The sequence below is a fragment of the Pseudophryne corroboree genome, assembly GCF_028390025.1.
Source record: "Pseudophryne corroboree isolate aPseCor3 chromosome 3 unlocalized genomic scaffold, aPseCor3.hap2 SUPER_3_unloc_12, whole genome shotgun sequence".
Lineage (NCBI taxonomy): Eukaryota > Metazoa > Chordata > Amphibia > Anura > Myobatrachidae > Pseudophryne > Pseudophryne corroboree.
This window is the reverse complement of record NW_026967500.1, coordinates 1,754,803-1,771,762: the sequence shown is the minus strand read 5'-3', so window position 1 is coordinate 1,771,762 and position 16,960 is coordinate 1,754,803. Positions and strand designations below refer to the sequence as shown.

At 46.7% G+C, this 16,960-nt stretch overlaps 2 protein-coding genes across 4 annotated transcripts in view; one reads left to right on the top strand and one right to left on the bottom strand.

Moving 5' to 3' along the window:
* The window catches only part of LOC134983315 (zinc finger protein OZF-like), a 143,631-nt gene that overhangs the window by 86,537 nt on the left and 40,134 nt on the right, over positions 1-16,960 (top strand). The gene's annotated exons all lie outside the window — the stretch shown is intronic.
* The window catches only part of LOC134983310 (oocyte zinc finger protein XlCOF7.1-like), a 38,203-nt gene that overhangs the window by 13,860 nt on the left and 7,383 nt on the right, over positions 1-16,960 (bottom strand). For 2 of the 3 annotated variants that reach the window (XM_063949023.1, XM_063949025.1), the window contains exons 2-5: positions 6,564-6,737; positions 5,700-5,778; positions 5,484-5,581; positions 4,013-5,324 (exon numbers count right to left, since the gene is read on the bottom strand). In XM_063949023.1, coding sequence (XP_063805093.1) covers positions 4,013-5,324; positions 5,484-5,581; positions 5,700-5,733 — 1,444 coding nt within the window. In that variant the 5' untranslated portion in view covers positions 5,734-5,778; positions 6,564-6,737. Of the gene's footprint in view, positions 1-4,012; positions 5,325-5,483; positions 5,582-5,699; positions 5,779-6,563; positions 6,738-14,136; positions 14,274-16,960 lie in introns of those variants that run through there. The other variant, XM_063949024.1, reaches the window with a different exon arrangement.

Sequence of the window (16,960 nt, the reverse complement as noted above, 5' to 3'; positions counted from 1 at the left end):
AAGGGAGGGCTGCCCAGTCAAAAGTTTGGAGAGAGGAAGGCCACTACCACAATTACCTCATTAATATGTGACTGGGACATTACCTTAGTAATGTACGAACATCCGGTAGTGAAGTAATTTACTGTTGGAACCAGATGGAAAGCGCCGAGATGTGCACTTTCAACGTTGTTAAGCGAAGTCCAGCTTGGAGGAAGGTGAGAATCCTAGATACTCTATAAAACTGTTGGTTATAGCACATTGTAGCGCACCACTGAAGGTATATATGCCACACCCGATAATAGATATGGGCAAATTCCAGCTTTCTCGCTTTAAGCATGGTTTGGACAACCGACTGAGAATCCTTTTGCTCTTAGGATGGATGACTCAAAGAGCCACGCCATCAAATTTAGATGAGCTAGGTCTGGAGGTAGACAGGGACCCTCAGACAACAAGTCTGGTAGCTGGGGAAGTGGAAAGGGAGCGTCTATGGATAGGTTCTGTAGATCGAAGAACCAATGACACATGGGCCATGTCGGGACTACCACTTTGATGGTACCTCCTTCTTGTTTGAACTTCCAAAGACCCCTCGGAAAAAGTGGTCAGGAAGAGCCTCTGGACTCGAGATTACAAAAGTTCTCTCTGATGTATCATACACTGTGAAGGCGTGAGGGATGACTTCTTCCAGTTGATGAGCCATATTTGTTGTAGGAAGGAAATAGTCAGCTGGAGACAGTTGTTTAGTACCTCCAGGTCATCCAGATAAAGAAGAATTCTGACTCCCTGACAACGTATATGTGCTGCCATAACAGCCATAATTTTCGTGAAGACCCTGGGCGCAGTGGAGAGTCCAAAAAGGCAATGCCTGAAATTGGTCATTTTGGTGAATAATAGCAAACCGTAGGAATTTTTGGTGGGAAGGTACTATAGAAACATGCAAGTAAACATCCTAAATGTCTAGTCACCATGCTAGAACAATGGAGCATAGTGTTTCCATATGGAACTTGGGTACTCTGACAAATTTGAGAGACTAAGGTTTACCATAGGTCGATGAGATCCATTCGGTTTCTGCATCAGGAATAGTGTTGAATAAAACCCGGTCCCGTATTGAGAGCAAGGGACTGGTATCTTCACTCCTGATTGCAAGAGGGATTGAATAACCTTTTGTAGGGCCAAAACCTTGCTGGGGTCTGAAGGGAGGCCTGTACAAAAGAACTGTTGAGGGGGTCGTCTCTTGAAGTAGCCAGCGTACCCATAAGAGACCACTTCTTGCACTCAGGCGTCTGTTGTAGTTAGGCACCAGGCGTGCACAAACTAAAGAAGTTGGCCTAACACCCTGGGGTCCCCCAGGAGGAGGCCCACCCTGTCATGCTACAAGCCTGTCATCACATTTGGCTGGTGGCCTGCTTGGACCTAGGTTTGTAGTCTCAGTAGACCTTTTTGTCTAAGGAAGGTCTGGCTTTCCCTTGTGGGCAAAGGGCACGAAAAGTGGATGTCCGAGCCCTTGGCGTAGGAGCCAAGGGCAGGAAAGCCGTCTTGGCAGCCGCTAGTGTAGCCATTATTTTATCCAATTCCGCTCCATATAAGATATCCCCCATGAAGGGTAAGAATCCCAATGCCTTCTTAGAATCCATATCCTCTTTCCATAAGCAGAGTGAGGAGATGCGTCTAGCAAGGACAGAGGTAGCCGACGCTTTGGAGGCCATTCTGCTATCCACAGTTTTCTTTAAGGAAGACGTTGAAGGAATAGGCAAGGTGGGTGATTTCACCAAACGTGCGCAATGAGAATCCACCGGTGGGAGAATCTCTCACTTTGTACAGTCAGTAGCTGGAACAGTGTAGAAAGAAGTTAATTGCTTAGGCAGCGGAAACTTCTTTCCCGGAGTATTCCAAGCTTCACGCCTGAGTTCCATAAGGTGTTCAGGCTGAGGAAACTCCTCCTTGGAGCTTAAAACGGTGCAAGTTTTTCGGTTCAGGAGCAGGCTCATCATCCTCCACTTTTAGGATGGATTTGACCAGTACTCATTGCAGCCACATCCAGGGCGAGTGACCCTCCTCCCCTCCTGAGGGGGACCATTTGAGAGAGACATCAGCCTCTTCATCACCAGATGATGCCTCTGAATCTGTAATTTGTGCAGATGAGAGGATGAGACAGTACGCCTAGTGGCCCTAGAGGGTAAAGGCCTGTCATTCAGTAACATCTGCTAGAAGGCCATAGAGGTTTGTGTCAGGCTCTGTACCGAGGTAGAGAGCACGTCCAACGAAGGGGGATTAATGGCTGTGACTGGCATAGCCAGAGACATTGGGGACTGATATAGCAGTATATACCTGCTGAGGAACTCCCACAGGGGGAATAACTGCAGGAGTAGCCAGGTGGTCAGTTATATGACCCAGTAACTGAGAAAAAGGAAGCCCATGGAGGTTCCTGCCCAGAGACTGAAGGAGCTGGCTGGTACCCAGAAACTGAGGTAGGTGGACTATAACAAGCTGCACAAAACCCGTCCTGTATAATGTCCTGATGTGACACACCTGCAGAACAGGACTTGCATGAAATTAACAGAGGTGCCTCAGCCTCTTTGTGACACTTGCCTTTACCATACAATGCTACTAGGGAATTACTGCACACAAGTCCTAATTCAGACCTGATCGCAGCAGCAAAATAGTTTTCTAATGGGCAAAACCATGTACACTGCACAGAAACAATATAACCCACCCAAACCTCTCTCTGCACATGTTAGATTTACCCCACCGGCAGTGCACATAGTCTTGCCCATTAGAGAACAATTTTGCTGCTGCGATCAGGTCTTAATTAGGCCCACAGTATAGTATTAGTTACTGAGCAACGCTCACAGATCTGTGACTATTTGCACTAGCTCTATAGAGCAGTGAATATTTTAGAACCGTTTAACCTGCACAGCGAAAATACCCTCCCCTTGTAGGTGGCGACTTTCTGATCGCAGGGCGGCAAAACTCGCTGCGTAGCGGTCAGGTCTGAATTCCCCCCTTTGTCTGTGTGACAGGAAGGAGGAAACTGATTCATGCCGTTATCTCCTTTTACAATGTAATGTATTATCCTGATTGGATGGAAGAGACATGGAGGGCTTACCCCCGGAGATAGTGTATTACTGTATAGAGTGCTGTGAGCCCTGTGTAGGTATTATACAATCTGCTTTCTGTGTAAACATCTGGCTGTATGATATCCCCTGGGAGAAGGGAGGGGCCTTTTCAGGACTTGATTTGAGCGAATAAACATCTTTTGCCTCAAGACGACAACTTCATCTTGTGACCAGCAGGGGTATGCCAAACGTAGCCCCGTTCTGCTGTCCAGGGTAACCCTGGCATCTCCAAACTCCGCCTTCAGCCAACTACCATGCAGAGCCCTGGTCAAGTGACCAGTGGGGATCAGTCATCACCACACAGGTGCGGTAAGACAGCGTGTTGACGCATACGGAGCAGAACCGAGCCACGGGAACCAGGAGTCTGGTGGTGGCAGCATTGTACCCGCCCAATGTCCAGTGTGTGGAGTCAGTAACAGGCGATTGAAAGCGTAAATCCTCTAATTGGCCAGGTCCCGTGTGACCTAAACCCATTCCGTGACAGTGGGACGCGCGGCCTTAGGAAGCGTCTGGTCACAGCGCTCTGTTCCTCTCCACTACCTATATTGTCTCATGTGATCACTGACTAAGAAGCTGCGATTCACATACGAAATTAGTGTCAAATAGCCATTATTATAAGAGATTGTCTTCTTATATATATTTCTCTACACGTGTCTTACACCATTACCTGTGCACCTCTGCATCCGCTAATATATATAATCCTTAATAATAATAATAATAAACTTCTGCTTGTTATTTTGAATAACATTATAGTAAAGTGTGTAATAACTCTCCATTTGATATTTGTCATGGATAGCCTTGCGTTAGAAACACCCAACTGAGAATAGGGCTGATGGCGGAGGAGGGTGTAGGATAAGAGATTGCTGTAGTGACTGAGCAATGAGAATATGTGACTTCTGTAATAAGTGTTTATTACTCACCTGTGCTGATATCTGTAGGGATCTCCTCCTCCTTACACTGCTGATCACCCCTCACATACGTCTCTTCTTCTCCATCTCTATCTTCTGCCTTTATATCAGTCACATACGTCTCTTCTTCTCCCTCTATATCTTCTACCTTTATATCAGTCACATACGTCTCTTCTTCTCCCTCTATATCTTCTGCCTTTATATCAGTCACATACGTCTCTTCCTCTCGCTCTGTATCTTCTGTCTTTATATCAGTCACATACGTCTCTTCTTCTCCCTCTATATCTTCTGCCTTTATATCAGTCACATACGTCTCTTCTTCTCCCTCTGTATCCTCTGCCTTTATATCAGTCACATATGTCTCTTCTTCTCCCTCTATATCTTCTGCCTTCATATCAGTCACATACGTCTCTTCTTCTCCCTCTGTATCTTCTGCCTTTATATCAGTCACATACGTCTCTTCTTCTCCCGCAATATGTTCTGCCTTCATATCAGTCACATACGTCTCTTCTTCTCCCTCTGTATCTTCTGCCTTTATATCAGTAACATACGTCTCTTCTTCTCCCTCTATATCTTCTGTCTTTATATCAGTCACATACATCTCTTCTTCTCCCTCTGTATCTTCTGCCTTTATATCAGTCACATACGTCTCTTCTTCTCCCTCTATATCTTCTGTTTTTATATCAGTCACATACGACTCTTCTTCTCCCTCTATATCTTCTGCCTTTATATCAATCACATACGTCTCTTCTTCTCCCTCTATATCTTCTGCCTTTATGTCAGTCACATACGTCTCTTCTTCTCCCTCTGTATCTTCTGCCTTTATATCAGTCACATACGTCTCTTCTTCTCCCTCTGTATCTTCTGCCTTTATATCAGTCACATACGTCTCTTCTTCTCCCTCTATATCTTCTGCCTTTATATCAGTCACATACGTCTCTTCTTCTTCCTCTATATCTTCTACCTTTATATCAGTCACATACGTCTCTTCTTCTCCCTCTATATCTTCTGCCTTTATATCAGTCACATACGTCTCTTCTTCTCCCTCTATATCTTCTGCCTTTATATCAGTCACATACGTCTCTTCTTCTCCCTCTGTATCTTCTGCCTTTATATCAGTCACATACGTCACTTCTTCTCCCTCTAGATCTTCTGCCTTTATATCAGTCACATACGTCTCTTCTTCTCCCTCTATATCTTCTGCCTTTATATCAGTCACATACGTCTCTTCTTCTCCCTCTGTATCTTCTGCCTTCATATCAGTCACATACGTCTCTTCTTCTCCCTCTATATCTTCTGTTTTAATATCAGACAGACGTTCTACCTAAAAAGAAAAAACCCCCCACTATAATGACATTTGCATACAGTCACATTAAACTGAGGTGAAACAGTATAATATCAGTGTATAATACACACAGCTCCTCTACAGATCATATAGTGACAGTCACTTTGGTATATTGGGGAGACCCTAAATCCCACCTACCTGATCCTCCTGTGGGATCCTGTGATTCTCCTCTGTACAATCCTGGGAATACAGAGGACGGGGACATCTCTCTGGGGTATCTCTGTTACTGGGCCCATCTGTAGGAGACACACAGTGACTGAGTACAGTGTATATATGTGATTATCAGATGACGTGTGTATATAGGGGCCCCCATACCTGCTCTCCCCTGTACAATACCTGACAGTCTCCTCTTACCCAGTGATGTGAGGGGCCGGTGATTCGCCATCATCACGTCCTTGTACAGACCCCTGTGTTCCTCTATATACACCCCCTCCTGCATAGAGACATAGACAGTGACATTCTGACACCTTATAGACACCTGACACACACAGTGATACAGTCATCACCCAGACACATTCCCCTGGTGTTACTGTATAATGTCCCATTCCCAGCAGTCACCTCTCCAGTCATCACCCAGACACATCCCCTGGTGTTACTGTATAATGCCCCATTCCCAGCAGTCACCTCTCCAGTCATCACCCAGACACGTCCCCTGGTTTAACTGTATAATGCCCCATTCCCAGCAGTCCCCTCTCCAGTCATCACCCAGACACATCCCCTGGTGTTACTGTATAATGCCCCATTCCCAGCAGTCACCTCTCCAGTCATCACCCAGACACGTCCCCTGGTTTAACTGTATAATGCCCCATTCCCAGCAGTCCCCTCTCCAGTCATCACCCAGACACATCCCCTGGTGTTACTGTATAATGTCCCATTCCCAGCAGTCACCTCTCCAGTCATCACCCAGACACATCCCCTGGTGTTACTGTATAATGCCCCTTTCCCAGCAGCCGCCTCTCCAGTCATCACCCAGACACATCCCCTGGTGTTACTGTATAATGTCCCATTCCCAGCAGTCACCTCTCCAGTCATCACCCAGACACATCCCCTGGTGTTACTGTATAATGTCCCATTCCCAGCAGTCACCTCTCCAGTCATCACCCAGACACATCCCCCGGTGTTACTGTATAATGTCCCATTCCCAGCAGTCACCTCTCCAGTCATCACCCAGACACATCCCCTGGTGTTACTGTATAATGACCCATTCCCAGCAGTCACCTCTCCAGTCAGAATCTGAATGATCTTGTTGGTGAGTTCCAAGCTCTTTTGGTCATTGTGTCTCTCATGTATTGGTGAGTGAGGTGGAGGCACCGTGATGGGGCTCTGGGTCCTGCTCAGTCCTCCTGACACACAGGGACGGCTGCTGGATGTCTTCTTCACTACTGTGTAATCCTGCAAAATGAGGGAAACATCAATATCATTGTATATACTCCCAGATCACCTTCCCAGTCATGTCCCTGTATTATTACCTTAGATAAAAGTGACATCACTGTGACGCTCCCAGATTCCCTCACCTCCCCAATCATGGGGGTCATTCCGAGTCGTTCGCTCTGTAAATTTCTTTGCATCGCAGCGATTTTCCGCTTAGTGCGCATGCGCAATGTCCGCAGTGCGACTGCGCCAAGTAAATTTGCTATGCAGTTAGGATTTTTACTCACGGCTTTTTCATCGTTCTGGTGATCGTAATGTGATTGACAGGAAATGGGTGTTACTGGGCGGAAACAGACCGTTTTATGGGCGTGTGGGAAAAAACGCTACCGTTTCCAGAAAAAACGCAGGAGTGGCCGGAGAAACGGGGGAATGTCTGGGCGAACGCTGGATGTGTTTGTGACGTCAAACCAGGAACGACAAGCACTGAACTGATCGCAGATGCCGAGTAAGTCTGAAGCTACTCTGAAACTGCTAAGAAGTGTGTAATCGCAATATTGCGAATATGTCGTTCGCAATTTTAAGAAGCTAAGATTCACTCCCAGTAGGCGGCGGCTTAGCGTGAGTAAATCTGCTAAAATCTGCTTGCGAGCGAACAACTCGGAATGAGGGCCCATGTCTCTATATTATTACTTTAGATATATGTGATGTCACTGTGACGCTCCCAGATCACTTCACCTCCCCAGTCATGATCCTGTATTATTACTATAGATATAAGTGATGTCACTGTGATGCTCCCAGTTCCTGTATTATTACTATATATAAGCGATGTCACTGTGTCGCTCCCAGACTCCCTCACCTCCTTAGTCATGTCTATGTATTATTATAGATATAAGTGATGTCACTGTGATGCTTCCAGACCCCCTCACCTCCCCAGTCATGTAAATGTATTATTACTATAGATATATGTGATGTCACTGTGACACCAAAAAGAAAAAAGAAAGACTCTGTGTTGGGGCACTCTTATGATTGTAGTCAGACAATAAAACTTAACTTTTAATTCAATATTAAAATAAGAATTTACTTACCGATAATTCTATTTCTCATAGTCCGTAGTGGATGCTGGGAACTCCGTAAGGACCATGGGGAATAGCGGCTCCGCAGGAGACTGGGCACAAAAGTAAAAGCTTTAGGACTACCCGGTGTGCACTGGCTCCTCCCCCTATGACCCTCCTCCAAGCCTCAGTTAGGATACTGTGCCCGGACGAGCGTACACAATAAGGAAGGATTTTTGAATCCCGGGTAAGACTCATACCAGCCACACCAATCACACCATATAACTTGTGATCTAAACCCAGTTAACAGTATGATAACATGAGGAGCCTCCAGAACAGATGGCTCACATCAACAATAACCCGATTTAGTTAACAATAACTATGTACAAGTATTGCAGACAATCCGCACTTGGGATGGGCGCCCAGCATCCACTACGGACTATGAGAAATAGAATTATCGGTAAGTAAATTCTTATTTTCTCTGACGTTCTAGTGGATGCTGGGAACTCCGTAAGGACCATGGGGATTATACCAAAGCTCCCAAACGGGCGGGAGAGTGCGGATGACTCTGCAGCACCGAATGAGAGAACTCCAGTTCCTCCTCAGCCAGGGTATCAAATTTGTAGAATTTAGCAAACGTGTTTGCCCCTGACCAAGTAGCTGCTCGGCAAAGTTGTAAAGCCGAGACCCCTCGGGCGGCCGCCCAAGATGAGCCCACTTTCCGTGTGGAATGGGCTTTTACAGATTTTGGCTGTGGCAGGCCTGCCACAGAATGTGCAAGCTGAATTGTACTACAAATCCAACGAGCAATAGTCTGCTTAGAAGCAGGAGCACCCAGCTTGTTGGGTGCATACAGGATAAACAGCGAGTCAGATTTTCTGACTCCAGCCATCCTGGAAACGTATATTTTCAGGGCCCTGACTACGTCCAGCAACTTGGAGTCCTCCAAGTCCCTAGTAGCCGCAGGTACCACAATAGGCTGGTTCAGGTGAAACGCTGAAACCACCTTAGGGAGAAATTGAGGACGAGTCCTCAATTCTGCCCTATCCGTATGAAAAATTAGGTAAGGGCTTTTATAGGATAAAGCCGCCAATTCTGACATGCGCCTGGCTGAAGCCAGGGCCAATAGCATTACCACTTTCCATGTGAGATATTTTAAGTCCACAGTGGTGAGTAGTTCAAACCAATGTGATTTTAGGAACTTCAAAACCACATTGAGATCCCAAGGTGCCACTGGAGGCACAAAAGGAGGCTGTATATGCAGCACCCCTTTGACAAACGTCTGAACTTCAGGAACTGAAGCCAGTTCTTTTTGGAAGAAGATCGACAGGGCCGAAATTTGAACCTTAATGGACCCTAATTTTAGGCCCATAGACAGTCCTGTTTGCAGGAAATGAAGGAAACGACCCAGTTGAAATTCCTCTGTAGGGGCCTTCCTGGCCTCGCACCACGCAACATATTTACGCCAAATACGGTGATAATGCTGCACGGTTACATCCTTCCTGGCTTTGATCAGGGTAGGGATGACTTCATCTGGAATGCCTTTTTCCTTCAGGATCCGGCGTTCAACCGCCATGCCGTCAAACGCAGCCACGGTAAGTCTTGAAACAGACAGGGTCCCTGCTGGAGCAGGTCCCTTCGTAGAGGTAGAGGCCACGGGTCCTCCGTGAGCATCTCTTGAAGTTCCGGGTACCAAGTCCTTCTTGGCCAATCCGGAGCCACGAGTATAGTTCTTACTCCTCTCCGTCTTATAATCCTCAGTACCTTTGGTATGAGAGGCAGAAGAGGGAACACATATACTGACTGGTACACCCACGGTGTTACCAGAGCGTCCACCGCTATTGCCTGAGGGTCCCTTGACCTGGCGCAATACCTGTCTAGTTTTTTGTTGAGGCGGGACGCCATCATGTCCACCTTTGGTTTTTCCCAACGGTTTACAATCACTTGGAAGACTTCTGGATGAAGTCCCCACTCTCCCGGGTGGAGATCGTGTCTGCTGAGAAAATCTGCTTCCCAGTTGTCCACTCCGGGAATGAATACTGCTGACAGTGCTATCACATGATTTTCCGCCCAGCGAAGAATCCTTGCAGCTTCTGCCATCGCTCTCCTGCTTCTTGTGCCGCCCTGTCTGTTTACGTGGGCGACTGCCGTGATGTTGTCCGACTGGATCAACACCGGCTGACCCTGAAGCAGAGGCCTTGCTTGACTTAGGGCATTGTAAATGGCCCTTAGTTCCAGGATATTTATGTGAAATGATGTTTCCATGCTTGACCACAAGCCCTGGAAATTTTTTCCCTGTGTGACTGCTCCCCAGCCTCTCAGGCTGGCATCCGTGGTCACCAGGACCCAGTCCTGAATGCCGAATCTGCGGCCCTCTAGAAGATGAGCACTCTGCAACCACCACAGGAGAGACACCCTTGTCCTCGGAGACAGGGTTATCCACTGATGCATCTGAAGATGCGATCCGGACCATTTGTCCAGCAGATCCCACTGAAAAGTTCTTGTGTGGAATCTGCCGAATGGAATCGCTTCGTAAGAAGCCACCATTTTTCCCAGGACCCTTGTGCACTGATACTTGGCCTGGTTTTAGGAGGTTCCTGACTAGCTCGGATAACTCCCTGGCTTTCTCCTCCGGGAGCAACACCTTCTTCTGGACTGTGTCCAGAATCATCCCTAGGAACAGCAGACGTGTCGTCGGAATCAGCTGCGATTTTGGAATATTTAGAATCCACCCGTGCTGTCGTAGCACTACTTGAGATAGTGCTACTCCGACCTCTAACTGTTCCCTGGATCTTGCCCTTATCAGGAGATCGTCCAAGTAAGGGATAATTAAGACGCCTTTTCTTCGAAGAAGAATCATCATTTCGGCCATTACCTTGGTAAAGACCCGGGGTGCCGTGGACAATCCAAACGGCAGCGTCTGACACTGATAATGACAGTTCTGTACCACAAACCTGAGGTACCCTTGGTGAGAAGGGCAAATTGGGACATGGAGGTACGCATCCTTGATGTCCAGAGACACCATATAGTCCCCTTCTTCCAGGTTCGCTATCACTGCTCTGAGTGACTCCATCTTGAATTTGAACCTTTGTATGTAAGTGTTCAAGGATTTCAGATTTAAAATAGGTCTCACCGAGCCGTCCGGCTTCGGTACCACAAACAGCGTGGAATAATACCCCTTTCCCTGTTGTAGGAGGGGTACCTTGATTATCACCTGCTGGGAATACAGCTTGTGAATGGCTTCCAATACCGCCTCCCTGCTGGAGGGAGACGTTGGTAAAGCAGACTTCAGGAACCTGTCGAGGGGGAGACGTCTCGAATTCCAATTTGTACCCCTGAGATACTACCTGCAGGATCCAGGGGTCCACTTGCGAGTGAGCCCACTGTGCGCTGAAATTCTTGAGACGGCCCCCCACCGTACCTGAGTCCGCTTGTAAGGCCCCAGTGTCATGCTGAGGACTTGGCAGAAGCGGGGGAGGGCTTCTGTTCCTGGGAAGAGGCTGCCTGCTGCAGTCTTTTTCCCCTTCCTCTGCCCCGGGGCAGAAATGAGTGGCCTTTTGCCCGCTTGCCTTTATGGGGACGAAAGGACTGAGCCTGAAAAGACGGTGTCTTTTTCTGCTGAGAGGTGACCTGGGGTAAAAAGGTGGATTTCCCAGCCGTTGCCGTGGCCACCAGGTCCGATAGACCGACCCCAAATAACTCCTCCCCTTTATACGGCAATACTTCCATTTGCCGTTTGGAATCCGCATCACCTGACCACTGTCGCGTCCATAACCCTCTTCTGGCAGAAATGGACAGCGCACTTACTCTTGATGCCAGAGTGCAAATATCCCTCTGTGCATCTCGCATATATAGAAATGCATCCTTTAAATGCTCTATAGTCAATAATATACTGTCCCTGTCCAGGGTATCAATATTTTCAGTCAGGGAATCCGACCAAGCCACCCCAGCACTGCACATCCAGGCTGAGGCGATTGCTGGTCGCAGTATAACACCAGTATGTGTGTATATACTTTTTAGGATATTTTCCAGCTTCCTATCAGCTGGCTCCTTGAGGGCGGCCGTATCAGGAGACGGTAACGCCACTTGTTTTTATAAGCGTGTGAGCGCCTTATCTACCCTAGGGGGTGTTTCCCACCGCGCCCTAACCTCTGGCGGGAAAGGGTATAATGCCAATAATTTTTTTAGAAATTAGCAGTTTTTTATCGGGAGAAACCCACGCTTCATCACACACCTCATTTAATTCATCTGATTCAGGAAAAACTACGGGTAGTTTTTTCACACCCCACATAATACCCTTTTTTGTGGTACTTGTAGCATCAGAAATGTTCAAAACCTCCTTCATTGCCGTGATCATGTAACGTGTGGCCCTACTGGAAATCACATTTGTTTCCTCACCGTCGACACTGGAGTCAGTGTCCGTGTCTGGGTCCGTGTCGACCATCTGAGGTAACGGGCACTTTAGAGCCCCTGACGGTGTTTGAGACGCCTGGACAGGTACTAACTGATTTGCCGGCTGTCTCATGTCGTCAACAGTCTTTTGTAAAGTGCTGACGCTATCACGTAATTCCTTCCATAAGACCATCCAGTCAGGTGTCGACTCCCTAGGGGGTGACATCACTATTACAGGCAATTGCTCCGCCTCCACATCATTTTCCTCCTCATACATGTCGACACAATCGTACCGACACACAGCACACACACAGGGAATGCTCTGATAGAGGACAGGACCCCACTAGCCCTTTGGGGAGACAGAGGGAGAGTTTGCCAGCACACACCAGAGCGCTATATATATACAGGGATAACCTTATATAAGTGTTTTTCCCTTATATAGCTGCTGTATTATTAATCTGCCAAATTTAGTGCCCCCCCCTCTCTTGTTTTACCCTGTTTCTGTAGTGCAGGACTGCAGGGGAGAGTTAGGGAGACGTCATTCCAGCGGAGCTGTGAGGGAAAATGGCGCTTGTGTGCTGAGGAGATAGGCTCCGCCCCCTTCTCGGCGGCCTTTCTCCCGCTTTTTAAAGGAAAACTGTCAGGGGTTAAATGCATCCATATAGCCCAGGAGCTATATGTGATGTATTTTTTGCCATCTAAGGTGTTTTTATTGCGTCTCAGGGCGCCCCCCCCCCAGCGCCCTGCACCCTCAGTGACCGGAGTGTGAAGTGTGCTGAGAGCAATGGCGCAAAGCTGCGGTGCTGTGCGCTACCTTATTGAAGACAGGACGTCTTCTGCCGCCGATTTTCCGGACCTCTTCTGTCTTCTGGCTCTGTAAGGGGGCCGGCGGCGCGGCTCCGGGACCCATCCATGGCTGGGCCTGTGATCGGTCCCTCTGGAGCTAATGTCCAGTAGCCTAAGAAGCCCAATCCACTCTGCACGCAGGTGAGTTCGCTTCTTCTCCCCTTAGTCCCTCGATGCAGTGAGCCTGTTGCCAGCAGGACTCACTGAAAATAAAAAACCTAAACTTAAACTTTTCACTAAGCAGCTCAGGAGAGCCACCTAGTGTGCACCCTTCTCGTTCGGGCACAAAAATCTAACTGAGGCTTGGAGGAGGGTCATAGGGGGAGGAGCCAGTGCACACCGGGTAGTCCTAAAGCTTTTACTTTTGTGCCCAGTCTCCTGCGGAGCCGCTATTCCCCATGGTCCTTACGGAGTTCCCAGCATCCACTAGGACGTCAGAGAAAATAAGATTAAGTAGCACACAACTTCAAAGCGTTATTTTATGTATATATGCAAATTACCAGTTTATTTTGCATAATTGGCACCCCATAGATGGAGTTGTACTTGATAGTGAATAACTGCCTAGGTGAGAATATTTGACTTAATAAATAATTACTTGAATGTCTCTGTCTATACCTAATATCACAAGACAGATTAATTATCCCCACAGGGTTCATCGTTCAGCGGTCTCTATAGTTGCAAATAATTTCTTAACATTGTCCCTCTCAAAGATACAAGTCATAGATCTCAGTGAGTAAAAGTGTTGCCTCTATGGGTACTTAAACACCTGCTGCTCTACGTTGAGACAGTGCTGTTACCATAAGGCTTTTAAATTCAAAGGATTAGTACCTCCTTGAGGTCTAACCATCAAAAAGACATTGGTTACAAAGCCTGTATCTCTCAATGCCCCTTGCAGAAGGGGGGCTATTAGTATCTGGTGTCCCCTTTGTTGTGGGGGTTCATGATACCTAAAACGGATCCATATCACATACCCCTCGTATTTTTATAAAGAAGGTCTTACATAGCGTGTCCAGATAGACACTGAAAATTAGATGGAAAATAGATGGTAGGTGGGTAGTTTCCTTCTGCTGTTCAGCATATGGGTTTACTGCACCTGGTATTCATTGCGGGTCTCCCCACCAATTACTTACCAGGTCTACCAGAGATTGGCTTCCAAGATTAGAAGAGATTGGGCTTATCCTGTGGAGTATGGCAGTAATCTTTGCTGAATGAGTGAGTACTCTTACCAAGCAGGAAACAAGTGCTTCTGCTGTCCAACCGGATGAGAGAGCACGTTCAGAATAAAGTAAAGAGAAGAAAGAAGAGAAAGAAGAACAGAGAAAATGAAAGATGATAATGCAGCTAGCCAAGTTTTACAGGTAAAGATATGCGTGAGGTTGGCAATCCAGGGTTACACAGTCTTATTGGCAACAAAATGACCAAATTGTGACATAAATTAAATTCAAAAATCATATAAGAAACTGTGGGGTATATTTACTAAGGTCCCGATTTTGACCGAGATGGTGTTTTTTCTTCAAAGTGTCATCTCGGGAATTGACTAAACTCAAATCACGGCAGTGATGAGGGCATTCGTATTTTTATTACGGCTGTGTAGTAAAAATACGATGGAATACACCATCGGTCAAATACGCCTGTTATTTTGGTAGAACTCTGTAATTTACTAAAATTTGTATTTCACAAACACTGCCGGCAATAGTCAAACACTGCCGTGAAAAAATACAAATCGTAAAAAAAAGCCGTTTTAAAACAGACCTGCTTTTTTTTACCGTGTTCTGATAGTCATGCACGGATCCATGATATCCATGCATGGTTATCAGTGGGAATGGGTGGGAAATGATGGAAAATTTGAAAAAAAAAATGAGTGGGGTCCCCCCTCCTAAGCAAAACCAGCCTCGGGCTCTTTGAGCCAATTCTGGTTGAAAAAATATGAGGAAAAAAATGACTGGGGTTCCCCCATATTTAATCAACCAGACCGGGCTCTGCGCCTGGTCCTGGTGCAAAAAATACGGGGGACAAAAAGTGTAGGGGTCCCCCGTATTTTTTGAACCAGCACCGGGCTACACTAGCCAGGTACATAATGCCAGAGCCAGGGGACACTTTTATTGTGGTCCTGGCGTCCCTGGCATTACATCCCCAACTAGTCACCCCTGGCCGGGGTACCCTGGAGGAGTGGGAACCCCTTAAATCAAGGGTTCCACTCCCTCCAGCCACCCAAGGGCCAGGGGTGAAGCCCGAGGCTGTCCCCCCCCATCCAAGTGCGGCGGATGGGGGGCTGATAGCCAAGTGTCAAAATTCAGAATATTGTTTTTAGTAGCAGTACTACAAGTCCCTGCAAGCCTCACCCGCAAGCTGGTACTTGGAAAACCACAAGTACCAGCATGTGGTGGAAAACCGGGCCCGCTGGTACCTGTAGTACTACTACTAAAAAAATACCCAACAAAAAACAGGACACACACACCGTGACAGTACAAGTTTATTACATACATGCACACCTCCATACATACATACTTACCTATGTTCAGATGTCGACTCGGCCCACGTCTCGTCGTCGATTCCAGGGTACCTGAAAATAAAATTATACTCACCTAAATCCATTGTGTCGTGTCCTTTTGTAATAATCCACGTACTTGGCAAAAAAACAAACCGCATACCCGATCCACGCACTGAAAGGGGTCCCATGTTTACACATGGGACCCCTTTCCCCGACTGCCAGGACCCCCCCTGACTCCTGTCAAAGAGGGTCCCTTCAGCCAATCAGGGAGCACCACGTCGTGACACTCTCCTGATTGGCTGTGTGCTCCTGTAGTGTCAGTGAGGCTGCGCACGGCAGAGATACAATGTAGCGCCTATGCGCTCCATTGTATCCAGTGGTGGGAACTTTGCAGTCAGCGGTGAGGTTACTCATATTTTCCTCATATTTTTTCAACCAGGACCGGCTCAAAGAGCCCGAGGCTGGTTGTGCTAAGGAGGGGGGACCCCACGCATATTTTTTTCCTACTTTAAACTATTTTTAATTTTTTTAAAGATGCACAATGAAACCCTGTACGGATCTCACAGATCTGGCCGAGTTTCATTGTTTTAATGTCGGCAGTGTTTTACTATTCACTCCCGTAAAACACTGCCAAAAAATACAAATGACATCGACATCGGAAAACACGAAAATGTAAAATACGACAGCTTAGTAAATTAGTCGGAAAAAATTCCAAAAGTTGCAGTTTCACACACTCGATGTAATTCGTGTTTGAACTTTACCCCATTCTGAAAATTACGCATTTTAGTAAATATACCCCTGTATGTTGAAAATCTGCACCATGGATGCACCTGGTTGATAAATGAGACAGCTCCTATAATTGGGAGGCGATATATTTACTGAAAACAGAGGCTTATCCTGCCGCAGAGACATTCTGGTATATCACTCAAAAAACTAATCGTCCGAGTGCAGAAGAAGAAAACACTTATTTCTTGCAGCTGAATTGGTTTACCAGCAAGGGTTAAGTGATAATAATACGATTATAGGTGGACCTTTGTCCTGGAGTAGGTGATGATCAGCTGTTGTATTACATGTCTGTTATACCAGAAAGTGAATGGTAACCTGTGAGATACTAATCATACCCAAATAGAAACATTCCCATTGTATGACTTCTCAGTATCTACTAATTACTCAAATGTTACATCAGCAACTTCGGAAATTACACTTAAAAGTAAGCATATAGAGTACAATCAAAAAAGTCCAAATGGGCGCTTACTGGACCGGGGAACCCCTGGAGTGGGTATGGGCTGCGCAGTCCCAATACCCAAGTGGACCAAATGGACCGTTTCACCTCAAGTGGGCTTGTTCTTTTTTCTTTTTCCTTTTTGCTATGCATTTTACTGACTCTGGGAACACCACCGACATTTGAAATCAACACACCATGTGTAAATTGGTAATATAGTCGGTTAGGGACTAATATCCAT